A 21,409-nucleotide genomic window follows, 5' to 3' on the forward strand; every position below is an offset into this window, starting at 1 on the left:
GCGGTTTCGCCTTTCTAAGAAAAGAAAAAAAAAAGAAAAAAAAAAAAAAAGAAAAGAACAGAGAGAGGAAAAAGGCAACTCACCAAGGGGTTGAGGCTCTTGCCGCTTGCTGCAACACTTGCCCATCTTGGATCACCACGTGCTCGGATCCTCGTTTTCCCCTTTTCAGATCCTGACTCTACTCAGCCTTCGATGCTGACACGTGCCCCGAGGAAATTCTCCATCTCCGTCGTGAACTCGTATCGGGAGCTTGTATCGCGCGGCCGTTCCGCTTCCCCTTTTGCCGCTTTCAGCGTCACTTTCTCTCCATCGCGTGTTTATCGAATCCGCGCACCTGTAAACCGTGAATCGCGAGCCATGATTACTAGCTCCTCGACTATGACTGCGACGAATTTGTAAATCACAATTCTGGCGCTTTTCCTCGAGCTCGACGTACACCCCCATAAGTCACCATAAACCACCGTACACTTGATAAAATTAAGGTGCGATTACGATTTACTTTGGGAATGACTTGACAATTCCGTGTGACTACGACGGCTACATCACAATCTCAACTTTATTATTGTCCTCTGAATCTTTCAAATTTCAACTAATTTGTTACAGATTTTTTCGAATTCGTTGCTCTACGTTTTATGTAAATTAGCTGTGGAAATTAGTTCGGAGCACAAATCTTCCTTTCGATTAAAATTGAGAATTTTAAATAGTAATACAAACGTGTTTGAGCAAGAAATCGCGAAAAATAAAAATTAAAAGATTGAACGATTAAAATTTGACCAAGTAAAATGATATTTCTCTAAATTTAAATGATTAATTTGTCTATTAAACACAACAATCCTTTCAGTTTGTATTACGAGACATCACGGTAGCGAAAGAGTTAATAATCGTTTTGTTCAGAATGAGCAAGTGTCCGGTAACTTATGGAGTGTATGTGGTCTTTTGAATTCGATCGTTTTGAATATCGCGCCTTTTTTAGATCATATACGAGACACCGGCGTCTAGGGACTTTTGCTTTAAAGTCCAAGCAATCGTCACATTCGAATCTCGCTGTCTCGACGTAGAATTTGACATTTTCTGGACGAGCGCCGATTACTATCGCAGATTTCACACAGATTTCGTCAGTTCTGTAACGATTTGCGATTTCCACTGCAGTTTGTCAAAACAAAAGTCCCTAGTATTAATCCCTATTTTAATACTAGTCCCTATTAATCACAATTTTAATACTAGTATTCAAATGAAAATAAAAATTAATATTAAATTAAATGAAAAATAGTATTAATTAAAATTAAAATTAATACCAGTATTAAAATAAAAATTTTAGTATTAAAATTGTGATTAATAGGGACTAGTATTAAAATAGGGATTAATACTAGGGACTTTTGTTTTAAAGTCTGTCGTCCGATGTCTCTTACAAATTTCACAATTTTAATACTAGTCGACTACAACGTATGAAAGGATCAGCGATTCGAACGAAAGAAAGAGAGAGAGAGAAAGAGAGAGGCATTTTATAATCCTGACGTAACTGTCACGCCAAGGAGGAACGGAATTTTCTTTTCTTCCCGGCAGGGAAATTGCTTTCACCGGTGGATCCCCAGCTCACACCGGTGGATCATCGATCACGTGGTATTTAAAGAGAAGGCTCGCAACGCCCGCGTTTCCTTGTTCCTCCTCTTCTATTTTTCTTCTTCTCTTTTTTTTCAACGTCGCGTCGTGCATCTTCCTCCAGCGGAGGCTCGCGTGTTACTTTCCGGTGCGAGACAAATCAGACAGGCGGCCTCTGTTTCCGAGTAACACGCTAAATTAGAACGAGCGCGACGGTGGGGCCCGGAGAATGCTAACTAGCCGATTGTTCTCGTTCGTAGACACGGCGGAACGCTCCCAAAGAGAAAAAAATGTTCTTTTTCTCTCGCCTCGTTCGCTGAATACCTTTAATCCGTAATTAACATGCCGCGCGTCCAGTGATAAATGTTACTTGGATTAATTTTCCCGGCTGCTTGATGAGTCATTTACTCTTTCTGCCACCCGCTCTTTCATCTCGCGCATAGATTGGAAATTTTCGTCAAAGAAGCTTCTTTCACAAACGAATTTTTTCTACGTTCAAGTGTCACCCCCCCCCCCCCTGAATTTTTTTTATTATTTTTTTAACTGTGAGAATGCAAAAGATATCTTACACGTAATTTGAAGGAACAACAAGCAGTTGTAAATATCCCGCGAGCGTTGCCTCTTTCCTTTTTCTCTAAGTTTTCAAGTTATCTGTGTTTTTTTTCTAGATAATAACTAGATTCATTTTTCAATATTAAATATAACAATATAATAATATTAATATTAAATATAAATATTAAATATTATTATATAATCATAAATAAATATATATAAATATAAATTATAATATTAATATTAAATATAAATATTAATATTAATATAATCACAAATAAATATATATAAATATAAATTATAATATTAATATTAAATATAAATATTAATATTAATATAATCACAAATAAATATATATAAATATAAATTATAATATTAAATATTATTATACAACCATAAATAAATATATATAAATATAAATTATAATATTGTTATATAATCACAAATAAATATACATAAATATAAATTATAATATTAATATTAAAGTATTGTTTACTTTTTAAAGTCGCATCGCGTGGCTTGAAACTGTAGAAATACATTCAGACGTGCAAGCATGACGTGTTCAAGTAACCCTGAACCCCCTGAAAATGAAGGTTAAACTTAAAATTCTGAAAAGAACGCGGGCTTTGAGAAGGATGCGAGAGGCGACATTTTGAATGCAGCGTTGCAACAAAAGCAAGCGGCAAAGTGCTTTAGAAATTTCACCGTTAACTCCAACGTTATCGTTTCATTTAACACTCGCTTAACTCTTCGTTTCGTTCGTTGTGCCCCGTTGACTGCGACAACGAGAAATCTCAACGAAAGTCAAGGGCCGTGCTCGATGTGTGTATGTACGTCTCTTGTCAGCGTAGGTCGGCCAAACAGGAATAAATAAACGGACGGCCGCAGGGGGAGTTCATTTCGAGAAACACGACGACGATGCCTCCTCTATGAAACACCATTGCACACCGTGCGTAATTACGAAGTTGGGAATTCCAAGTTTCCTTCCGGGGGGAAACGGGAGGGCTTGTTACGTTGCAAAAGTGGCAAGCGACTTGTGCAAATCAACTTTATGCCGGCCTCCGAATTCTGCGGGGATGAATCGCACGTGATAAAAATTCGCTCGACTCCGCTCGGGTTGTACGCGCGGCAAATGTTAACGGAGAACATCCAACGAAGAGAGTCCGTGTCAGCCGCGTCGGCGCGAGGTTCAAAGTCGGAACGCTCGCGTTTGAATGAAAGAAATTGTTATTGTATACAGGTTGAGAAGGGAAAACTATCTGTACGTATGTGAAGGAAACAAGAAACAAAAATTATACAAGTAGATAACGTAACCTGGATTTGAACGTGTTTATCCGTGTATGAGTGCGTACATGGCAAGTATATACGGAGAATAACAAATAGTTACACATGTGTTAAGAACACGGGAGTGATTCGCGGATACATGACATATGGATACACGTGTCTCTTTAGTAGACGTTAGAGATAAATCTCTAGACCAGTGACGGCGAAGTAGGTCAAATTTTGTTCATTATTTTTTTTAGTACTAGCTCGTGGATTACTAAGTCAGTGGCGTCACTTGGAAAGGGGAAGGGGAGAAATGGTTAAAACCTACTTTTTCTTTTGGTTCTCACTTTTATAATCCTCTAAAAAGTTTACGTTTCCTTTTTGTTTGACAACTTTTACTTTTGCGAGTGAAGAGCAATAAAGAGAAATAAATGTCGACGTCAAAAAATTGATATAAAAGGGGCGACATCGTGCCCAGTCACCCCTGCATTATACATTAGATATATATACTTTATTTCTTAATATTCTTTATTGTCTGTTCTCTCTTTTATTATATAAAAAAACTAGCAAAGAGAATGGGATCTAGTTGTGTTTTTAGTGTTTATTACATCTGTTTAATCGTAAGCGCTGTATAAAATTTTTTGGACACAAGTAACTCATATAACATTTAAGACTTAAAATACCTATATGTATACATAACCAAGTCGTAAATCCTCCATAAAACACAATTATGCATTTATTTCTCACTTTCAAGCTTTAACCGAACACTTGTAATTTTTTTAACATTTTTTTGAAAAGAGGGGTTCGAAAAATAATTAAAATTCTTTTATATATATGATGATAAGTTTATAAAAATCAACGTGTGGGTCATTTAAGAAGCCTGCGTGGGTCAGTGTCATAGATTCGCCATCATTGCTCTAGACTCTAATTATAATAAATTCTACTATATATGCTATTTGATATATTTTAGTATACAGGTATCTCTCTTTTTATTCTTGTATTCTCGTTCTTTTCATCAGGTAAATACACATCCTATGTGTATATTCGTTAATTGTACTTGTTGTACAGGGTCAATCAAAATCACTTTCTACTAAAATAAATCTGTAACTTTTTTTATTATATATATATATATATATTTTTTTTATTTGCGATTTTTAGTTGCTCTGGCGATCAACATTTGAAAGAAATAATTTTTAAGACATAATAAAAAAAATCATGTTTAGATTTAATTTAAAATTAATAAAATCAGTATTTTCTTATATTTTGATGTTTCATCCAAAAAAAAAAAACATTATGTGAGAAAAAACTTTGGCTTTCGCTCAATACACGCATCTTTCACTCGGAAAGTTTTCTCAATTGTTTCTTCTTTTCTAGATTTTTTTAGATTCGATATGGATCCGAAATTTTTCCCAAAATACAAAATTTCCCTGATACAAATCATTGCATACTAGAATTTTAAACATGTTTCCTCGGACTCTCTGTAATTGGCGATTAGGCACGATGAAACGTCACTGAAATGTTTAATCTGAAGCGAGGAAATGTAAAACTGAAATTTCAACGCTCGCAGAGTCCTTGTTTTAACTTTAAAGGAAGAAGCTTCGACAACTTTCCCGCAGTGATAACTCTCGAGGAAAAGAAAAAAAAGTTATTTCTCTCGGTAAAAGTGCGGCGTAATATTCCTCAAGAGATTAATAATTCTTGGATTTTACAAGGTTCGGAGCGCGCTCTCTCTCTCTTTCTCTCGTTTCTTACGTCGCGAACTTCGATTATTGTTCCTAACTAAACTTTTTCAATCTGTTCACTCGAACAAGCTCGCTCAATTGTTCCTCTATAGTTTCTGATTTTTCAACTACGCTGTCATTTATCTTTTTTTTCTTTTTTTTTTCTTTTCTTTCCCTCCCACTCGTTTACGATCTCCAATAACGGCCAAATTGAATTTTCAGACGCGATTCCGAAACGCGATTTAATTTTTCACACCGTCTGGCAAAGACGGAGCAAATAAATGATCTGCTGCTTGCTAGCACACTTTCGCGAGCCACGGTTGCGTTTAATATAAAGGATAACCTACGCCCGGCAACGGACTGCTTTAATATTCCCTTGGATTAATGCAGCAGCGCAGTTTATTACCGAGAAGAATATTTTCTTTTCCGCGGGGAAACATCGTTTCACTGCCAGGATGTCGACTCGAAGTTCGCGCTAAAACTTCCAATTACAATATTTTCATAATTCGAAAGAAACTCACAGACGAAAATGCCAGAGTTTCCGCCTCTTTGTTCTCCTCCGGGCATTTTTACGCTCGAAAAGCTCCGCCTTGGCGAGCGTTACGCCAAAGTTTCGAACGTTGAAGTTCCAGATTCTGGCGCGTGCGTGCTTGTTGCACAACCGCAGAATTTTTAGTTAGCCGCGCAATGCTCAATTCTACGAAATATTCCTCTCACGGTGTGTTTCCTGCTTTTTCTGGCGAAAAAAGGGGGGAAAAAAGAAACAGAAGAAGTTTAACATCTCGACTGTGGTGTCGCTTTTAAAAGTGTGTATCTGTGCTGGGAACGACACAACGATGACGATTATACTCGCCGGACACAGAATGAGTGAAAATTAGTATATAATATGCTAAAAACTATTCTCCCCTAATTTCCTCTAATTTCATATAAATTATTTTGTATTGTGTATATTTCATGTAAATTGTTTTGTATTGTGTATATTTCATATAAATTGTTTTGTATTGTGTGTATTTCATATAAATTGTTTTGTACTGTGTATATTTCATATAAATTGTTTCTTTACTTATATATATATATATATGTATATACAGACACACACACATATATATAAATATATATTATATGTATATATAATTATATATATAATTTCAGCAACTACAGTAAAGAAAACAATTTATATGTGTAGATACACACACACACATAAATATATTATATGTATATATAATTATATATATAATTTCAGCAACTACAGTAAAGAAAACAATTTATATGTGTAGATACACACACACACATAAATATATTATATGTATATATAATTATATATATAATTTCAGCAACTACAGTAAAGAAAACAATTTATATGTGTAGATACACACACACACACACACACACACACATATATAAATATATATTTATGTATATATAATTATATATGTAATTTCAGTACATAACTACGTATAAAAAAAAATTTATATGTGTATATATATGTATGTATTTAATGTGAGTATTGTCTCGACAGTCTCAACATGGTGGGGAGATCTACGTAGTGGAGGGGGTAACGCTGGCGAAAGTGGGGGCAAGAGCCGCCAGTTAATTACCTCTGTATCATAAGGTTCGCTTTTTATAATACTTACTCGTAGTAAAATTTGAAATATACCAATAAATGTAGTATAGACTGCGAAATTTTCACGCATTTCAAAATTTTTGTAAACACCATTTTGGTTTCTGTGAACATGTTCCGAGGTATAAATTAAAAGGAAACAGGATTCTTCATTAGGCTGACGTCAATCGGGCTGCAAATTAGCGGCTCGATGAATAATTAAGAAGCATTTAAGTAGGTGGCGGGAGGAAACGAGTTCCAGAAACAAGTTCGAGGAATAAAAACGTTGGAACGAGAGTTCTCGCGACGCGAATCGAGTTTCGAAATCGGCGCCAATGAATTTAGGATGGCGGTGTTCACGAGTAGAGATACTTAATACCGACGTGGCACTTAATCTTGTCGCTCGACCGCGCAATTTCTCGCGCTGTAGTTCAGGATTGTGCGATCGTCTCCGATGTTTCTCCGATAACGCGTAGGTCAATTTCATCCTGGCGAAAACATTTCTCCACTCGAGACTGCAATCCAAGAACGTTAAAATTGTAATCGTCACATCGTGCTTTTCGCTTTTCGTATTTCTTCTGACGAACTTAGGTAAAATAAACCGTGTAATTTGGACGATAACTGCATATCATGTTCTTACAACGTTCGTTCTACGATGGCCTCGTAAGACAAACGTGGACCGTTTATTATTTATATATATATACATAGTTCTTCTTATTAATCCTAGATGACGCGATTAGTAGCCAGAACGTATGTATTCGTGTTTCCACAGCTTCTAAAACTCAAAATTCGCTTTATTCTCGATTGAACAGACTGTTTCTACTTGTCCAACTCCCGAGTTGTCAAACAGACATTTTGAATCCGTGCAAAATTTGAAAAGCTAATTAAACTCTGTCTGGAAAAGGAAAATAAATTATTTTTACGGAGCGACAGGGGAACAGGCTGGCATTTTCGATTTTGTATAATTCGCAAGGTAGAATGAGTGCGAACGGCTGATGGGAAATCAATTTTTCTGTTTCCACGCAACGTTGAACGACATTTTTGTATTTTACTAGACGCGGAAAGTCAATTAACAATCAACAGTGGGGGAAAGTTTTGGAGAATCGTTTATAATTCCTTTCAGCTCGGAATGTGAAACTGTTCCGAGCCAAAAAAAAAAATAAATTCCCAATTGGAAACTTTGAACACAACTTCGGTTCGTTTCGATCAAAAATTCGGCCAGGTTCAAAATAAAGCTATAATAAAGAACATCTTGATGACAGCAAACAAATCCTTCGCAAGATATACATCTACTTGGTTCGTAGACGGTAAATCAAAGCCATAACGGCTCCAGCAGCCTTCGCGAGCTTTTTGAAAGTCCGATCGACGACGAGAATGCGACGGAAAGCCTCAATACGTTTATCACAGTACGTTGCTCCTCGTTCGCGGTCACTCGGGGTTGGACAATGCCGAAAAAGGGTCCGAGGGAAACGGAAAACTTCGTGGACGGAATCAAAAGACGCCACGGAACGTCCAGCGAATGTAAACTCGCCAGGCCGTAAAAGTTTTTAATCGAACGGGTCCAAGGCTGCTCTGTCTCGAATATTCGAGCAACGATGATGGGGCCAAACATTTTTTTAGTTTTTCTCGAGCATATCGAATCTACGCCCCCCCCCCCACCCACCCCCTCTCCCATTTTTTTGGAAACTAAACTGCGGATTTGTCTGCAGTTGTTGTGTACAGAGATGGTACAGAAAGTAATCTCATGTTCGATATTCGAAACTGTTTAAACTTTGCTAAACGAAATCGTGAATTTCATCTTCTTAAAATGTGAAACTTTTACTTTACTGACAAAGTTCTTGCTTTCGAAGGATGTTTTTACATTGTGCAAAGATACGATTGTTGGTGAAAATTAGAAAAATTTGAACGTCTCCAAAATCACTCGCTAAATCTACCATGGTCTTAAACCTCGAAATCTTTCTTTAAAACTTATGATTTTTTGATTGGCTGTATGATTTTTCTTCTTGGCCGTATATTAAACGTTAAACATTAGAGTTAGAAGCGACAAAAATTCGAGAAATCCTACATTTCGTTCAAAGTTAAATGAAATGGCGAAAAAGAAATTGCACAGCGAGTTTTAGGAGCAGACTTCAATCTTCAAGACCATGGTAAATTTAGTCGTTAGGTAAAAATGTTTTCCCCGTTGAAAAGAGGTATTAGAGTTTTCATAATTTTCGAGAACAAAAGTCTCGAGATCTTTACTTTTCCACTTGCTACACAGTGCTAGAAAGAACCTTTGAAAAAAATTAACTAGAATAGAATCAGAATGGAGACTTCGCGCTTTAAAATCAGAAACAATTGTTATGCGACTCCTTTTCATGACGTTCAAACAATTAAAAATTTCAATTAAATTTACGAAGTTTAAACAACTGAAAATTTAAAGTCTAGACAATTTTTCATAATATTCAAGGTGAGAGAGAATCTTTGGCCGCGTGTATACCTCTAACTTCCAACGAAATTTCTTTACTTTCCTTATCAGCTGTTATCAAATCAAATGAAATTTCAAACCAATCAACTTGTGTTCAAAAAAAAAAAAAAAAAAAAAATATCAGGGACTCGTCGTGCTGTATAATGAAATTCAAGCAAACGATGTAGAGAGCGCGAGGCGGTCGATTTGGCTTGGCCCACCCCAAGCGGCGGCGAACCCCATGGAAACACCATGGCGCGCGGCCACACAGAGTAACGTTCGCACAGGACTGTACTACCACCATCAGGACACGTCTCTTCTCCCTTTCTCTCTCATATCGTTCCCTTTCTACCTACGTACGCTACGTATGTATGTATGTACATCTTTCTCTATTTGTCGAAATGAACGCACACGCACACGCTGCCAGAAACACGCGCGCGAGAGAGCAGGGTAGACGGTCGATATCCCACAGTGGTCCGTACGTACCCGCTATCTGATGGGAGCTTTTATGTGACGAATAATAACGGCGTTTCTCGCGGTAGCCTGGACAAAGACGAATTAAAATTTCGTCTCTCTTTCTCTCAGCGCTCTCTCGGCTGCTACCTTAACCTCTTGCGCTGGAATGACGTACCACGCACGTCGAGAATTTTTTGTTCCAAAATTGTAATATTTTTCTCAGTCTTTAAGTATATTTAAGTAAAACAAAATGGGCGAAACAAATAATGAATTTATTACTACTCAATAATTTCTATTACAGTGATGCAATGACGAGTTTAAAGAGAAAGCGACGAATTATCGTATACAGCTTGGTCGCTCGTTATGGTCCGCAATCAGTTGACAGCGCAAGTGGTTAAGGATACTTATAAGTAACGTCGTTTTCTGACATTGTAGAAAATTTTATTTAAAAGTTATTACTTAAGCTTTAATCTGCAATATAATTTAACAATAAACACACTAAATGTCAATGTATTTAACTAGAATATAGGTTATATTAGACATAACATACATTATGCTATAACATATTGTATATTGTAGCGTAACATGTTATAATAAGTAAAATTATATATTTAAGTAAAACAAAATAGGCAAAACAAATGATAAATTTATTACTTCTCAATAATTTCTATCCAGTGATATAGTAAATGAGTTTAAAAAGAAAGCGACGAATTATTGTATACGGTTTGGTCGCTCGTTATGGTCTGCAATCAGTTGCGACCGCAAGTAGTTAAGGATACTTATAAGTAACGTCATTTCCTGACACTGTAGAAAATTTTATTTTAAAAGTTATTACAGTTCTAATCTGCAATATAATTTAACAATAAACACAGTAAATGTCAATGAAATTAGAATTTAACTAGGATATAGGTTATATTAGGCATAACGTAGCTTATGTTACAACATATTATAAATTATACATTATAGCATAATATGTTATAATAAGTAAAATAATATATTTAAGTAAAACAAAATAGGCAAAACAAATAATAAATTTATTACTTCGTGATATTATTTTTTAACAGCGATATTGAATCGAAACGCGAAGTAATTGATAAGAAACCAAAGTTGGAAATTTAAATAAAGGGGGAAAAATCAGTCAAGTTTCACTCGCTCATTAACACCAGAACTACCAAAACAGTCAAAATGACCGATTTATAATTTTCCCTTGAGATTTCACAGACATCAGAGATTCTAGTTTTCTAGATTTCAGAGATTTAAATGATTTTTCGTAGAATGTACAAATAAAAGTTTCTGCACAAGACTGTATCAGTTTTTCGATTCTTTTTATTTCATTGTTTCTGATGAAAAATTTTATGCTTCGATCGTAGTTCAGAATCGTAGTTCGAACCCGATTACAGCTTTCAAATTCAAACTCAAGCAGCCTGACTTCCAGTAAATACGTAATAAACCAAAACTCACTCTATACGTTTCCCCCCAATTTCTTGGTGAAATATCGTTATTCGCAACTCTCGTCCTCTCTTTTTATCGGGCGAAACACTGAAAAACAGAGAGACAGAGTACGCAATGCGGGATCCTCGAGCGGACCTACAACCGTAAGACGTCACTCGTACCTACTCGATGGTTTAATTTACGACCCCGCTGTATCCTGCTCCCTGCTACAACACACGGGGGATGAAAGGAAAGGCAGGAAGGTAGGAACCATCGTTCCACGAGGGTGCAGAACCCCGAGATTTCTTCCTCTTTGTTTTTTTTTTATCCGCTTGATGGAGAAAAAGTTGGAACAATGCGTGCATTAAACGATTTTGCTTACTGGTTGAAACCTTTCGTTTCGCGTTTAATCAACTTCTGTCACTGTGTATGTGTGTGTGTGTGTGTGTGTGTGTGTGTGTGTGTAGGTTAGCATGTCACGAGAGTGACATACGGTTGACGTCGACTAAAGCAGATTTATTTGAAACGCTCTACTTCTGTCAATAACTTAACTTGTTATCAAAGTTACATGTATAAATTAACCCCTTGCGCTGGCAACTGATTGCGCGGACCATAACGAGTGACCGAACCGTATACGATAATTTGTCGCTTTCTTTTTAAACTCGGGGCTGGAATAATATCACTGGATAGAAATGATTATAAAAAATTAATAAATTTATTGTTTATTTTGCCTGGGTTATATTCAAATATACTTAAAACTGAGAAAATATTGCAATTTTGGAGCGAGAAATTCTCAACGTGCGCGGCACGTTGTTCCAGCGCAAGAGGTTAAATATATAACTCAGGCAAAACAAATAATAAATTTGTTACTTCTTAGCAATTTCTACCGTCGACGATAATAATTTTCTGACTATTTATTTTAATTTGTTTTAAAAATACAACGCGAACGTTAACCACTTGCGCTGGCAACTGATTGCGCGGACCATAACGAGTGACCAAACCGGTGCACAATAATTCGTCGCTTTCTTTCTTTAAACTCGGGGCTGGAATAATATCACTGGATAGAAATTACTAAAAAATAATAAATTTGTCATTTATTTTGCCTGGATTATATTCAAATATACTTAAAACAGAGAAAATATTGCAATTTTGGAACGAGAAATTCTCAACGTGCGCGGCACGTTGTTCCAGCGCAAGAGGTTAAAGAACTGACAATAATATCAAGAAATTTACCAATGAATTTGTTCACATAAATCATAAATAATTAATTCACGTGTCTGTCGACTCGAAACGTTCGCGATTCATGTTTATCGGTATTTAATTCTGGCTAATTAGCCACCGTAACGTTCACAATCGCGCGGATATTTGATGCTCGGAGCCTACGGGCTCCTGGTTTCCTAATCGCGGAAATTCGACATTACATCTCGTCGAATTAATATCTATCCGTTAATTAGAAGCGGTGATTTGTTTCGTTTGCGTAAATTGAATATGGAATATCTCGTGTGTCGCCGGGAAAGTGCGTGGAATAATATTATATTCGCCGGAGGCGAATCGACAAGAATGTCGTTTTACCAATGAAAAATATTCCGTGAAAACGCGAAACGTACGAGCACGAAAGAGATCGGATATTCGTCGCAATTGTCGGATGTATCTATGAAAAGGATGTATCTCTTGAATGTTCTAATTAAAAGGAGAAACACCGTTCGAAGGTTTTGAAAAACACGGACGTTTAAATTGGGGGATATTGGCAGGCTGTTGGCATCCTTGCAAATCGTTGACATCGACGCGAAAGTAGTGCGAATAAAGTGCGAATAAAGTGCAAATAACAACGTACGTCGTTTCTCGATAAATTGATCAATTTGTACAGGTACTTTTGGTAAACAAGGAACAACGCTCTGTTGTAACAAAACGTGAAGAAGGAAATAATTCGCGCTGCAAACGCGTAAAGCTCGTGAGGCTATTAAACACGGGGGGTTGTTTCGATTTTTTTTCTGGCTTTTCAGTAAAAGTTCAAAGGGTTCGATAACTCTCGCTCGACAGATATACATATTCGAATTCTACGAAATTCCGATTGAAAAAAAAGAAAAAAAACGCGAACTTTCAGAAACTCGATATTCAAGAAAATTGCAGATAGTAGCGGATATATTCCACAGAAAGAATTGGTTAAATTCGAGTAAATGAAATTCCAGAGTTTCCAGAGTAGAAAGTGAAATTTCTCCCGACAAGGTACCGACGGGCACAAGTAGGAAGAGAATCGATACATCGATGACTGGAAACAAAAGACGTATCATTGGAATAAAAGTGAATCAGTTTTCGAGCAAACTTTGAATTAAAGTGGTCAAATATTCGATACTTCCCAATTCGAATTTATCGGCGCGATTTCCTTTTTTCTTTTTTTTTTTTTTTTCGCCCACACGCAGATATTGATTCATCTCGTATCGTTCACAAGTGTCCCCCCTTTTATCGATCCAACTATTATTCTAATTCTACCCCTCCACTGATATTACAGGGTTCTGCAGACGCCATAAACGCATATATATGACGTAGCATAACATTTCTAATCTAACTAGCTGTGCGCGTAACATGAATAATTAATACCATCAACAATTAATACGGTACTTATCGTGGATTATCGTGTATACATCATTTATGTAATATTATACAATATATTAATATAACAGAGTCTTTATCGTACAGAGTACGTTTTACAATTTTTGTAATTAATTAATTTTATAGTTTTCCTATTAAATTACATTGTATGTGTATTGTGTTCAATTTAGTTTTATTGTGTATATTTATCGTAATTGTAATAATACAACGTATGATGCAATATATTAATATATCAGATAATTGATGTCAACAGACAATGTATATTATACAACTTTATATTATCATAAGGTTTTATAAGTGTGTTTTACACTTGCATTTAATTTAATTTTCACAACGATTTACATTATACATTTACACTCTTAAGTTGTATAATAAATTGTGTGTTGTAAACGTCATTGCATTTATCGTATATAATTTATGATTCATATTTATTGCACTACTTTTATTTTTACAAAAACGCAGTACTTATTCTAGACATGATTTCTCTACGTGATTGCTGTACAGGGGATTCAATCTCCTATGAATCTGAAACATCCTGTACACACATCGCCTATCGAAAAGCAATCCAACGAATAGAGAACAGAGCCCCGCTTGTAAACTGCGATCACTCGCAACAACCCCCCCCTGGCAACGTACTTCCGTCGAATTCTCCCCGCTAAGAACCAACTATCCATCAACGACTTTCAATACGAGGCAACGTCTATAACGCGTAAGGACACGTATATCCAGATAATCCAGCGAGTTTTATCACGACGAGGGAAGTATGTACACGCCAGTTCGGTCCAGCCAGCTCGGTAGATTTGTCGAGGCGTTTCGCCCCGACCCTTGAATATCGTCTTCCTGAATGGATATAGAAGCTCGTGATTTCGGGGACTACGCCCTTGCTGCTATACGCCTCGGTTCAGCGAGAGCGCCTCGGCGTCGCGCTTCAGGGAGGGTGGCCGATCGGACGTTATTGCGTCGCAGGGCCGTACGTAGACCGTCCTCTGTGTGCACGGTGAATTTCCCTCTGCCCGATACACAAATGAATTCCCCGCCGCGTCTAGCTACGAAACACGATTACGCGGTGATGAATCGTGCCGGGCAAATAATGTACTCGCGCGCCCATTAGAATGTCGGTCGCTAACGGAAACCCAGTTACCGGAGCTCTACCCTGTACAGGGTGTTTAAAAAAAAAACAATTGAGAGTACTAGGTTTTCATTTAGGCTAGACTAAGGCTAGTCGGTTACAAAAATATTCGAACGTATCTTCTTCGAGTTTTTCTCCTTGTAGTATCAGATTCTTTTAGTATCAACCAAGAAGGTAGTGGCGAGTCGAGTTGATGTAGTTTGACAAGGTTTGAGAAAGAAAGTGTAAAAGTTCCACGCAACGTGATAATTGTAAAGTTCAAGCGTAATGAATGTAATTTTTTCTTCCTTTGATTTTTTTAATATTGACCAAGATATGATGTAGCATCGAGCCGAGTTGATGTAGTTTGACAAGGTTTGAGAAAGAAAGTGTAAAAGTTCCACGCAACGTGATAATTGTAAAGTTCAAGCGTAATGAATGTAATTTTTTCTTCCTTTGATTTTTTTAATATTGACCAAGATATGATGTAGCATCGAGCCGAGTTGATGTAGTTTGACAAGGTTTGAGAAAGAAAGTGTAAAAGTTCCGTACAACATGATAATTGTAAAGTTCAAGCGTATTGAATGTAAGTTTTTCTTCCTTTGATCATTTTAATATTGACCAAGATATGATGTAGCATCGAGCCAAGTTGATGTAGTTTGACAAGGTTTGAGAAAGAAAGTGTAAAAGTTCCGTACAACATGATAATTGTAAAGTTCAAGCGTATTGAATGTAAGTTTTTCTTCCTTTGATCATTTTAATATTGACCAAGATATGATGTAGCATCGAGCCAAGTTGATGTAGTTTGACAAGGTTTGAGAAAGAAAGTGTAAAAGTTCCGTACAACATGATAATTGTAAAGTTCAAGCGTATTGAATGTAAGTTTTTCTTCCTTTGATCATTTTAATATTGACCAAGATATGATGTAGCATCGAGCCAAGTTGATGTAGTTTGACAAGGTTTGAGAAAGAAAGTGTAAAAGTTCCGCGCAACATGATAATTATATAGTTCAAGCGTATCGAATGTATCTTTTTCGAGTTTCTTCCTTTAATCATTTTAGTATCGAAAGAAAATATGAAAGTATCAAGCCAAGAAAGTATGATGTAGTATCAAGCCCAAAGTTGTAGTTTGGCAAGGTTTGAGAAAGAGAGGTTTGCACAACATGATAATTATAAAATTCAAGCACCGGTATTTCAAATATATTTGAACGTATCTTTTTCGAGTTTCTTCCTTTAATATTTCTAGTATCGACCAAGAGAAAGTATGATGCAGTGTCGAGTCGAGTTGATGTAGTTTGGGAAGGTTTGAAAAAAAAGTGTAAAAGTTCCATACAACATAATGATTGTAAAATTCAAGCGTACCGAATGCATTTTTTCCTTCCTTTGATCCTTTTAGTATCAACCAAAAAGATATGATGTATCATCGAGCCAAGTTGGTGTAGTTTGACAAGGTTTGAGAGAGAAAGTGTAAGAATTCCGTGTAACGTGACAATCATAAAATTCAAAAAAAAAAAAAAAACAAAATTAATGTCGACAGGTTAACTTTGCTACATCTAAGTAACTAGGACAATTTTATTTCGGTATCTGTCTGTTTTAATACTCCGTGTACGTGACAAGTAAAAACAATTGGAAACGTACGAGGGTAGTAGCGTGTGTGTGCAAGCTCGCGTGAACGGACAGATTGTTAATGAAAGAATTTTTAATCCGTCGGTCTTTTAAAAGCTATTTCGTGGAAACGATGGCGTGCGTTCGACAGTTAATCAACCGCACGTTAGACGGAATGCATAGTCTCTCATTACAGCCTCTGACGGCCGCTTTTTAAATTCCAGAAAGGAAATATCTATTGATAGAAGATGAGAAGATAGGAACTACTGATTCAATTTCGAATCGAATCGACTGGATTTAATTCCGCGAGAAATGAACAGACCGATACAAGGCAAATGCCAATCATCCGAAAATACAGGGGAAGGCAGGAGTATCAATTACTTCTGAACCATTTCGCGACGCTAACAAGCCAGAAGCGCACATTCTGGCCCTGCTTCTGCACGCTATAATGAGCTCTTAATACGCGTGTAACGTAAATATTGATCCATGGAAAGACGAAATACTAATAATACACGGCGCACAATTGTTGACGAGGACCCTCGCTGTAATTCAGCACATCTCCGCCTCGTAATTCCACCGAGTCGTTTCCAGCAGTTGAATATAAATTCAGGTTAATATCTTACTCGTGAATTAAACGGAGGCAGGCAACGCAGTTCGCATCTGGGTTAACAGTGTCTAAAGTAATGTCAAAATGTAGTCCATCGATTTCTTTCGTTCCTCGTTTACATTCTTCGAATCGAAACTTCGAGACGAAACCTGACTTCGCGAAGTACGTGACAACAACATGTAATATACACGTTCGACCTAAGAAATTCTCAAAAATTCCCTGATCTACAAATGTATTAATCGAACGTGTCGTTCGATTAATACAGAATATTAATATACAGGGTGTGCCCGAACAACGTGATTCAGTTGAGCCGAAACTACGGTTAAATGTACAGGGTGCGTCCGTGAATAATACGTCAAACGGGTGGGAAGATTTTTCACAAACTCGCGATTTTATTCAATCTCGAAAGCTAAGCCTCGGACGAAGAAACTTTAGTCTACACTTCCCTCTGACTTTTTCACAAGGAATCGCCTTCCACCCGTTTGGCGTATTATTCACGGACGCGCCCTGTACATTTAACCGTAGTTTCGGCTCAACTGAATACAGTTGGAGGAAGAGGAGTCGCGAGCGACGCTAGGGTTGCTTCGAACGGCACCCTGTGACCGGAGATGCCCCCCAGCCTGGACGAAAATTAGGGGTTGCGAGACAGGGATGGCTGCCTGCCCTCGACTTGGCGAACGTTTCGAAGGAGGGGACGTAGAAACGTAATTTGCAACGCCTTCGACGATGACCCCCGTGGTCCCTGGCTTCTCGTCGCCGTCCTCGTCTTGGTTAACGAAACGGCCGCGCACTGTGGATCATATGTCCTCGCATAATATCCGTCTCTTGCGCGCGATCGATAACGCATGAAAATCCACGTGCTTCCTTATTCGCCTGCGTCGGATGAGTCACGTTCTGCGAGGGAACGGTCATTTCTACAAGCGAGGCTTATAAAATCGATGGAAAGTGTCGGTGTATACCGATAAGTATCATCAGTAGAATATTCATTTATGTTTTAGAGATGTATTGAATTTTAAATGGAGCGTAAGATATGCCGAATGACACGCCACGAAATATGACGGCGTAAGCAACGCGAAACGATTCTTAACACTTATAACGAGTTGTTTTTTTCTTTTCAGTTTCGGGGGATTTTTGAGGAGACCGAGGAAAAATTGGCACACAAGGTTTCATTTCAAAGTTGCATTGCAAGTTATTATCATCATTCATATATCATTTGTTAGCATCATTCTTAATTAAAAAATTGTTAGAGATACTCATTGTTTGTTAGAGGTGCCCATAAGTAATGTCGTTTTCCGATACTGTAATAAAATCTTATTTTATTCAAGAGTTAACACAGTTTTAATTTACAATATATAATTTAACAATAAGCTAAATCGATACATCTAACTAGAATATTGTGTTATGCTAAGTTCAATTACTGTCACTAGATGGCAATGTTTACTAAATTTGAAAATAACATTACTTACGAGTACCCCCAATATTTTTTTACGAAAATCTACGTGGTCAAGATTAAGTGTTTAAAAAAAAGCTACCTGTTTGCGACATTCGAGGGTTAACCAACTTGCAAAGAATAGCCTGTTCTAACCCTGTCTGATATTTGCAACGATCCTGTCTTTTCCAGACTAATGTAAGCCTAACCTAAACGCGAGCCACGTGGAATTCACAGTGCGATTACACGGAAAAGCGGAACGTCAGTAGGAAACAGCGTCACCGCGGCTGATGAATAATAACGGCCACCATATTGGCTGGCAGACGTTGGACGACGATTCATTAGGTACGCTGGCGAAGATACACGTTTCAAAACGATCGCGGACATCCTGCCGTGGGTAATTAATCACGTTGCAAGTCTGACTTGGAGGAGATACGTTTCGCAGAAATTTTCGTGCTCTCCTTCCGTTTTTATCCGAAGTCTTATTCTCGGATGAAGAACGGCGCGCGTTTTTCATCGACGAGACACAGAAAGAGAGAGAACTCAGCATCTCTTCGGGCCGTTGCTCAGCCCGAGGGGAAAGAAGGAAGAATCACCATCAGGAGGAGTGGTAATGTCTCGGTCAGCGTTTCAACTGTGACGCATTTGCATTCCCATCGAAGTTGGAAGCGACCAAGTACTTCGGGAAAGGCCGCGCCGTCTAATCCTCGTCTAATTCCGTGAACGTCCTCCGGACACTTCGCGGCAACCGTTTCGTTTCTATTTCGGGTCGAATCTTGCTCGTTCTTCGCTCGAGACCGAGACACGACGACTGTCTTCGCGCTTGCGTACAGCCAGATTCTCTTTCAACGGGCGCAACTGTATCGATGACAATGAAAAATTGTCGATAATATCGTTAATATGTATATAAACTGACTGAAGTTACATCGTTGAGGAAGATCCACTTGGTCTCGCTTTAACCACTTGCGCTGGCAGCTGATTGCGGACCATAACGAGCGACCAAACCGTATACAATAATTCGTCGCTTTCTTTTTGAACTCGTCGACACGATATCGCTGGATAGAAATTATCGAGAAGTAACAAAATTTATTATTTGTTTCGCCTGGGTTATACTTAAATACACTTGAAAAACTGAGGAAATGTTGCAATTTTTGGGACATAAAAATTGTCGACGTGTGTGGCACGTCATTCCAGCGAAAGAGGATAAATATAACTCAGGCAAAACAAATAACAAATTTGTTACTTCTTAGCAATTTCTACCGTCAACGATAACAATTTCTGACTATTTATTTCAATTTGTTTCAAAAATATAACGCGAACGTTAACCACTTGCTCTGGCAACTAATTGCGGACCATAACGAGCGACCAAACCATATACAATAATTCGTCGCTTTCTTGTACTCGTCGGTACGATATCGCTGGATAGAAATTATCGAGAAGTAACAAAATTTATTATTTCTTTCGCCTGGGTTATACTTAAATACACTTGAAAAACTGAGGATATGTTGCAATTTTTGGGACATAAAAATTGTCGACGTGCGTGACACGTCATTCCAGCGCAAGAGGTTAAATATAACTCAGGCAAAACAAATAACAAATTTGTTACTTCTTAGCAATCTTTACCGTCGACGATAACAACTTCTGACTATTTATTTCAATTTGTTTCAAAAATATAACACGAACGTTAACTACTTGCGCTGGCAACTAATTGCAGACCATAACGAGCGGCCAAACCATATACAATAATTCGTCGCTTTCTTTTTGTACTCGTCGGTACGATATCGCTGGATAGAAATTATCGAGAAGTAACAAAATTTATTATTTGTTTCGCCTGGGTTATACTTAAATATACTTGAAAAACTGAGGAGATATTGCAATTTTTGCGACACAAAAATTGTCGACGTGCGTGGCACGTCATCCTAGCGAAAGAGGTTAAATATAACTCAGGCAAAACAAATAATAAATTTGTTATTTCTTAGCAATTTCAATTTATTTCAATTTGTTTCAAAAATATAACGCGGACGTTAACCACCTGCACTGGCAGCTGATTGCGGACCATAACGAGCGACCAAACCTTATACAATAATTCATCGCTTTCTTTTTGAACCCGTCAGGTATGCTATCACTGGATAGAAGTTATTGATTAGTAATAAATTTATTATTTGTTTTATCTGGGTTATACTTATATATACTTAAAATTGAGAGAATATTGCAATTTTTCAGGGACAAAATATTGTCGACGTGCATGGAACGTCATTCCAGCGCAAGAAGTTAATGCGTAGAGCTTCTACTTTCATAGTCGCGAATTTTCATTTTTCTTTTTTTTTTTTCGAAGATGAGTTTACATCGAAAGCGAGGACAGCTATTTCTCTGGAAGATTGCAAAAGTTCAAACGTGTGTGTGAGAACGTTAAAAAAGTTTTTTGTCGTAACTAGATATATCATCGTTTTGAAGACTAAAGTCTCCTCTTTGCAAAAGCTTTTCAAAACTTGTCGCACCGTTCTTTTTCATCGTTTGAACATCAAATATCAGGGTTAAACGACAATTTGTAGAACCTTAACGTTTCTAACTCTAATGTTTCAAGTTTGATAAATAACGGTGAAATAAACTTGCACAGTGTTTCAACAGCGAGTTTTCAGAGTGCATTGTATGAAGAGAAAATTTCAATCTTCAATATTATAGTGAAAAAACTTTTTTAATGTTGAAAATGAATTTTCACAATTCTGCAGGATGTAAGAATCTTCCTGTAAGAAGGAACGAATTCACGACTGTCAAAATAGAAGCTTCACACTTTAAATCGTATTGAGATCAAACTGACACACACGTTTCAACTCGACAATTTTTCATTGTACACAGGTATAATTTATTTCACACTCGACGTCATCCTTTCGTTCCTTCCATTTTGATCATTCCGCGTTTGTCCCACGAAAGACACAAGTGTTTATTTCGTCTATTGCCAATCGTAGTTGGATCGGCGACC

At 37.3% G+C, this 21,409-nt stretch overlaps 1 protein-coding gene across 3 annotated transcripts in view; it reads right to left on the reverse strand.

Annotated features, from left to right (window-relative positions):
• The window catches only part of LOC122532373 (tyrosine-protein kinase Src64B), a 90,338-nt gene that overhangs the window by 5,064 nt on the left and 63,865 nt on the right, over positions 1-21,409 (reverse strand). For all 3 annotated transcript variants that reach the window (XM_043661109.1, XM_043661110.1, XM_043661108.1), the window contains one exon: positions 84-334. In XM_043661109.1, coding sequence (XP_043517044.1) covers positions 84-126 — 43 coding nt within the window. In that variant the 5' untranslated portion in view covers positions 127-334. The remainder of the gene's footprint in view (positions 1-83; positions 335-21,409) is intronic.

This window comes from Frieseomelitta varia, unplaced genomic scaffold (assembly GCF_011392965.1).
Source record: "Frieseomelitta varia isolate USP_RPSP 00005682 unplaced genomic scaffold, Fvar_1.2 scaffold_452, whole genome shotgun sequence".
NCBI classification, from domain to species: domain Eukaryota; kingdom Metazoa; phylum Arthropoda; class Insecta; order Hymenoptera; family Apidae; genus Frieseomelitta; species Frieseomelitta varia.